The 6,936-nt window shown below is 45.1% G+C and overlaps 2 protein-coding genes across 2 annotated transcripts in view; both read left to right on the top strand.

Moving 5' to 3' along the window:
• The window catches only part of LOC103211296 (zinc finger protein 432-like), a 43,507-nt gene extending 42,179 nt beyond the window's left edge, over window positions 1–1,328 (top strand). Inside the window, exons 9-10 of the mRNA XM_007957239.2 lie at window positions 954–987; window positions 1,270–1,328. Of these exons, the coding sequence (XP_007955430.2) occupies window positions 954–987; window positions 1,270–1,328 (93 nt within the window). The remainder of the gene's footprint in view (window positions 1–953; window positions 988–1,269) is intronic.
• A 5,282-nt stretch (window positions 1,329–6,610) lies between these two features.
• LOC103211281 (zinc finger protein 350-like) overlaps window positions 6,611–6,936 on the top strand; it is a 31,059-nt gene continuing 30,733 nt past the window's right edge. Inside the window, exon 1 of the mRNA XM_042783185.1 lies at window positions 6,611–6,628. Within this exon, the coding sequence (XP_042639119.1) occupies window positions 6,611–6,628 (18 nt within the window). The remainder of the gene's footprint in view (window positions 6,629–6,936) is intronic.

The raw sequence follows: 6,936 nt of genomic DNA, 5'->3' as shown, positions 1-6,936 counted from the left end.
GGTATTTCTGACTTCCACTTCATAAGAACCAACTTGGTGGTCATTCTGACTCTTTTTTCCCTTGGAAAGCTACATGAGTCCTGATGCTAAATTACATGAAGTCCAATAATGCCATTCCCTGAACTGATCAGTCAGGATCCCAGGGTACTATGACCAGGGGTACACTGAGCCCTGCAGATCAGGTGCTGAAGTTACTCTCAAAGGTTGAATCACAGGTGAAGGAGGATCAGTGCATTACTATACCTGGTCCACCCAGCCTCTGCTCCCACACTCTGATCCTCATGGTCCCAGTGAAGATCACCCGTCACCTGTCCCCATGGCTTCAGTCTTGAGGGCTCAGTGGCAGTATTCTCACACAGTGGTTTGGAGTGAGTCCTTAAGTCACTCTGGGTTTGAACACTGCCCTGCTGCAAACCAAGTGCATGAGCATTGTTACCAAGATACTTAACTGAATCATGTCTCTGTTTTATCTTTTGCATAATTATCTGCCTCACAGGGTGGTTGTGAGAAGTAGTGAGAACACTCCTAGCAAGCAGGTGGTAAAAAAGGAGTGATGGAGGTTTCTGACCTCTTTCACTTTCATGATGAGAAAAGCAACCACCATCAGCATTAACCCAAGGCTGAGTCCTATGAGGAGGAGGTCATACATACCAGCTCTCTCCAATCTTTTCACCATTTCTGAAACCACCCATTCCTCCCATGGCACCTGTACTTCTCTGCTGGGCTCAGTAATTTGTTTCAGTGGCCATGTGGAACTCACAGACAATACTCACAATCATGGAGTTTATTAGGGAAGAAACAGGTCACAATTCAGGATCAAGAACACTCAGGATACAGTACTTTGGTCAGGACAGCCCCTCAGTGGTGTTGGCTTGCAGGCCTGTCTCTGGTCCATCAGCCCCTTCGCCCTTCAACCCCTTTGTCTCTCAGCCTCTGCCCTTCCCTTTGTGTAGATATTTGAACTTTTCTCCCTACAGTTTACCATGGGTGAGTTTTCAGAAGTAGATCACCAGGCCTTTCTTTCAGGTGGTGGATTTGAACCTCCAACTTTTGAGGTTAGGAGCCAAATGCATTAACCATTTTCAGTTACCCATGGCATTTTGGGCTCAGTTCTCCTTTTAATGGTACTGAACCATCCTGGGAAACAAGGTCTTTATTTAATGCCCCTGTTTCACCTCCCCAAGGAGATCCTACATTCCTGGATCTACATTCCTGGATAGATTGTGTGACTGTAAGGGTGAAATGAGTTTCTTTTGCCTTGTTTTTTAGGAAAAATGGCTTGGGAGATCTTGTACCCTCAGCCCTTGGACGTTATTACCTTTATCTAGAATATTTGAAAAACAATGTGGGGAGAGGGTGTCACTTTGATTGTTTCCTACCCTTGAAGGTATATTACTTTTCCCCAGGGTATTCACTGGATTGACTGACATTTCCTGGGTAGGATGTAGACAACTTGATCATGTAATACTTTAGTCCAGCCTGTCTGGTAATTAAGAAGACTTGAAGTGATTGAAAGGAGCTCTGGTGGTGCAGTGGTTAAAGCATTTGGCTGCTAACCAAGAAGGTCGGTGGTTCAAACCCATAGTAGAAAGATGAAGCAGTCAGTCTGCTTCCATAAAGATTTACAGCCTTGGAGAGAGACAGCTCCAGGGGAAAGAATGCATGTTAGGGAAGGACAAAGGGAAGAGGTAACTATGAGGAAGAAGTGAGAGGGGAGCTGTTGCATTGTGGGAAATGGCACTCAGTGTCATGAGTCAAAGTATATGTGAGCTGCTGTATGGAAAGTGAATTTGCTCTATAAAGTTTCACCCAAATCACAATAAAAGTTAAAAAAAAAAAAAAAAGTAGAGCCTTGGAAACTATGGAGTAATTCTACTCTGTCCTATGGGGTCACTATGAGTCGGAATCGACTCGATGGCAGTGGGTTTTTTTGTTTTTGGTGGGGGGGAGGTTTGGAGGTGATTGACATCTCATGGGTAATTGAAAATTAGCCAAACTCTGATATTGTGTGGAAGGCCCCAGTTTGTAACTAATGACAATCAGAGTATGGAAATGGCTCAGAGGGAGGCTGTTTGGGAAGGCCTTCTTGATGGTAGAAGAAATGCTGTCTAAGTGCTGGGATGGCAATAAGCCAGAGCCACATGGAACCCAAATGGTCATGAAGCTGCTACACTGTGAGCTAGCCAGTTGCTGGAGGAATGGCTGATGGCACAGTGGCAGACAGTGGAGAGGCCTTACAGTGGAGAGGTCTGACAGCAGAGAACGTCTAGAAGAGCTGAGGATGCTGCTACTCCATGAGCTGGGCAGAGAGCTTCATAGCAGAGTCATCACAGCTGAGTGGCCCAATGTAGAGCACAGCTAGGAGCTGAGCAAGCTGCTGCACTGGCTATGAGCTGGGCCGGTTAGCAGCAGAGAGGATGACGATGCAGCAGTCTGATGGTGGAGAGCACCTGAGAGACCTGCTGTGGTGGATTCAAGCTAGCCCAGGGGGCCATAGAGAGCCTGTGGTGGAGCATGCATATAGCAGACACGCTCCAGAGGCAGAGAGCTGTGTAAGGTACTTAGCTGGAATGGCATCAGCAGTGAATACTTTTGCTGTGAGGGTTATCCTGCAGTCAAGCTGCCCTGACTGACCAACTGCATCCTAGTTATATCCTGCTGCTTACTTACATATTGTTCCTGATCCCATGTTGTACCCTGTTACCTCCCCAACAAACCACAGAAGTGTGAGAATGGTCTGTGAGTTCTGTATGGCCCCTGTCAAGAATGGTCAGGTTTGGCAGAGGAGGATCTATTGGTGTGACAAACGGTGAAGAAGTTGGAGAGTGGAGGTGTGTCTGACCTGCACCTCATAGGAACCAGCTTTGCGCTGATTCTGATTCTTATCCCTCATGTATTTAGAAAAATATGTACACTACATCACAACTGTTTATCCCCAAGTTGATTTAAATGCCTTATCATTGTCCTGACTTCATATATCCAAGTTGTTGTTGTTGTTGTTTGCCATCGAGTCAGACCCGACTCATAGCGAGCCCTCCTTGGGTTTCTGAGGCAGTATCACTACGGAAGTAGATTGCTCCATCTTCCTTCCGAGGAGTGGCTGGTGGGTTTGAACCACCAGCCTTCTGGTTAGCAGTCAAGTGCCTTAGCCACTATGCTACCAGAGCTCCCTATATCCAAGTAGATGATCAATAACTTGATAGTAATAATTTGTGACTATTTCATTTTTAAAATGAAAAATCTAATACAATAAAAGAAACTCCTTAGTTGCACTAGCCACCTTTCACATGTTCAGAAGCCCTGTTGTGACCAGGGCTACCAAATTGACCATCACAAACAATAACCAAGACTTTCCAATTTTTTCTATGGCTGGAAAGTATGTAATGAGTGGAAGCGCCATCATTTCAGTCATCCCAGAAAATAACACTGGTGAGTACTGGTTTACATTATTTTCTATTTCCCATCCCAAAGAAAACAGACTAATCACATATTGATTTGGAAAGTAAATGAATGATATAATGAATTAATGGGGTTCAATGGATCACTTTTATATGGTTTTTCTCAGCATCCTCTTGTAACTTCCACCAAGTGACTGGATGGAACCATGCACATAAGGTGTATGGAATCCTAACATGGGGTTTAGTGAGTTTTGTCATCCACTTGGCACAAAATGAGCCATTCCTCATATGGACAGAGTGGACCTCACTGCCACCAAGAAGAAAAGACAGGAGCAGATCACAGCTTTTCTAACTGGGGTCCCTGCACTGAGAACGTCCAAGACCATGCCATACAGCAAGAAGTGATGGCAGACATCTGGTGACAGCAGGACCAGGAGCCTGGTGCAAGATAGTGCTGTGAGCTTCCTGGACCATGGAATGAGAAACATCAGCTCCTTTGGGCAGGAGGCTTGCAGGCAGAATAGGATGCCTTTGGGCACTTGCTGATGGAGGTAGGCTTGGTGACTTAGGACGCTAAGGAGCTGAGGGCCTTTGGGGTGAGGCTTTCTGTGAAGAGTAAGGTGCCTCTAGGCACTTACTGGTGCAGCTAGAGAGATGTGTAAAACTTGCGTGAGCAGAGCAGAGGCTGGGCTAGTCCAAGAGGCCCAAGGGACTGAAGGCCCACTGCCTGTAGGCATGGCCAAGAAGCTGTCCTGACAGAAGCACTGTATCTTGACACTTTCCTGATTCGATTTGTGACCTGTTCTATAATAAATTCAATAATCTTGAATATTGTCTGTGTGATGTGTGTGGCCATTCTAATTATTGAACTCAGCAGAGAAGTAGATTTCTATGGGAGGAACAGCTGGTTGGTGACAGAATTGGTAAAAAGGTTGCAGAGCAAAGTTATGTGTGACCTGTACTTCATAGGAATCAGTTTTGGATGTGATGATGATGGTGATTCTCTCTCCCCCTCCTGACTTTAGAGCAGATCAGACATCTTTACTATGCCAGTGTTACAGCTAATCAGAGTGTTTCCTCATTGACATGAATGAGCCATTACAAGGCAGTTTCTTGAATGGAATTGTCCCCAAGAAGCATTTCACATGCCATTTCAAAGACTCAGCAACTGAATATAGAGATGGAAGAACAGACTGCGATTCATAGGAATCACCTTTAACTTTGTGTTGATGGTGATTCTCTCTCCTCAACTTGTAGGACTTCAGGCACTACTAGCCCTACTACCATGTCACATATACTTTATGACCTTTTGAATAATCCTTTGGTTATAGAGTCACTTGTAGGGACCAGTGAGGTGGCAAATGAAGCAGTAATTCAGAGAAATGAAGGAAAGTAATGAGGACAGAAAAGAAGGTGTGATCAAAAGTTACACTGAAATAGCATTTATAATAAATGGTGCTCAGTGTAAGGATGACACACGGGTTGTGTTTTGAGCTGATTCTTAAACCTTTTCTCATCAACCTCTATAACCAGTATTTCAGATAATTCCAAAAAAATAAGTCAGTTCTTCATTGCTTGTGCATTAATGATTACTGGCTGAGAAATGGAATGGAGGAGTTGAGGGCAGTGTTGATTCAGTGGAAGAAGTCTCAGCTACCATGCATAAGGCCAGATGTCTTAACTATCCAGTCCTGCTCTATCACAAATACAAGTTGATGGCTGTAACAACTTTATTCTCTTATAGTTTAGGAGGGTGTAAATCTCAATTCAGAATACCAGCACTAGGGGAAGGCTTTCTGTATCTCCTGGTTGTTGGAGATTTCTACCATAGGGATCTCAGGTCCAAAAGACATGCTGTGCTTCTGGCTCTTCTTTATTGGTGGTAGTAGGTCCCGCTGATCTCTGCCAGCTTGTTTAATCTCTTTTATATCTCACAAGTCATTGACTCAACAGACAACGTACTCCTGTGGATTATTATATCCTGCCTCATTAACCTAACTGTCACTGATGCCACCAGATTAACATAGTGGAGGTTAGGAGTTACAAAACACAGGCTAATTACATCAGATGACAAAATGGAAAATTTATAATACTGAGAATCATGTCCTATCCAGGTTGACATATTTTGGGGCAATACAGTTCAGTCCATAACACCTGGGTTCAATTCCCGGCCAGTGCACCTGAAGTCCAGACACTGCCCATATGCACTGGAGACTTACATGTTTCTAGGAAGCGAACAGGTTTCACTGGAGCTTCCTTTCCTTACTACCATGGGCTAGGAAGAAAGACCTGGCCATCTACCTGTCTTTTAGAGGTTTCACCTTTAGTGGACTTTCTCCCTTGCCCCACTCCAAATAGAACCTAGGGATTATCCCACTATCTTTTTTACCCTGTGATGGACACTCTCAGTTTCTCCAAACCTCCTTCTGTCCTATAAGGTGTCTTCTGCCAGCCTTTTTCAGTCAGAAGTTAGTGGTAGTTGTTCACTTATCCTTTTTTCACCTTTTATTCACTCCAGTAGCGTTTCCCTTCTGAACAGACTCTTGAACTTCAATTTGTCCGTTTTCAAGTTTGCTTTTCCTTTTTCTAACATAGTGATTAAAGGAAACGGCTTACTACTTTTTGCCTAGGTTGCTGAAAGCAATTTGATCCGTGCCATTTATTCGTTGAGAATATCCAGGCACTCAAAATCTATCGATTTTTTTTGCAAGGGTCGTGAAGATAGGGAGTGGGAGAGTTTCACTGGCTTTCTCATCTTCCTGGCTGACCCTGGCTACTCTCACGAAAAAAAAAAATAAAATAAAAACGGACGCTTTAGTTCTGTACGGCTGGTATTCCAATATGGCCGCGTCCATGAAGACTCCACAAGATGGACGCAGACATATTAGTACGTCAGCGAAGGCCGGAAACGCCTTTGTTGCACCGCCTTCAGAGTTGCCGTCCCTCGCAGGCCCCCGTAGGCGAACAAAGATTCTGCGCGAGGGGCGGAGACGTAAACGTAGGTCACGGAAGTAAGTGTAACTTTTCGGAACTTCAGGTGGTGATTCAGGAGAAAAACAGGTCAGTGTGTTTTTGTCTTTGAAATAAAGCGAGGAGGGTGTGTGGTTAAGGTGTTCGGAGAACCTGAAGTCCCGAGGTGGGTATCGGGGTGGGAAGCAGGTGGGAGTCGGTGCCTTTGGGGTCAGACAAGGGGAGAGCGCTTTTGTGCCACGATGAAAGTTGTCGCGACTGTGAGGGCCCGGGGTCATTGCCCATCACTGCTTGTTAGGGGTGGAAGTTGTGTTCACGATGGAAGCGGTGTCCGGTTCGGGTTAGGGTTTTAGTATGGCGCTCAGTGAAATTGGAGCCAGCGGATGGACATCGTTGGGGGTTTCTGGTTGAGGTTTGACATCGTTGGGGGTTTCTGGTTGAGGTTTCGCGTTAATACGGGGGTGGTCTGTGCCAGTTGTGCAGAGGGTTGTGAGGTCGAAGCTTTGGGATTGGAAACGCAGGACCCCAGGAACCTCGGCTATTCGGATTAAAAAAAAAAAAAAAAAAA

Source organism: Orycteropus afer, unplaced genomic scaffold (genome assembly GCF_000298275.1).
Source record: "Orycteropus afer afer isolate SDZICR_OR568_19922 unplaced genomic scaffold, OryAfe1.0 scaffold00718, whole genome shotgun sequence".
In the NCBI taxonomy this organism is placed as follows: Eukaryota; Metazoa; Chordata; class Mammalia; order Tubulidentata; family Orycteropodidae; genus Orycteropus; species Orycteropus afer.
This window is presented reverse-complemented; position numbering and strand designations above follow the sequence as displayed.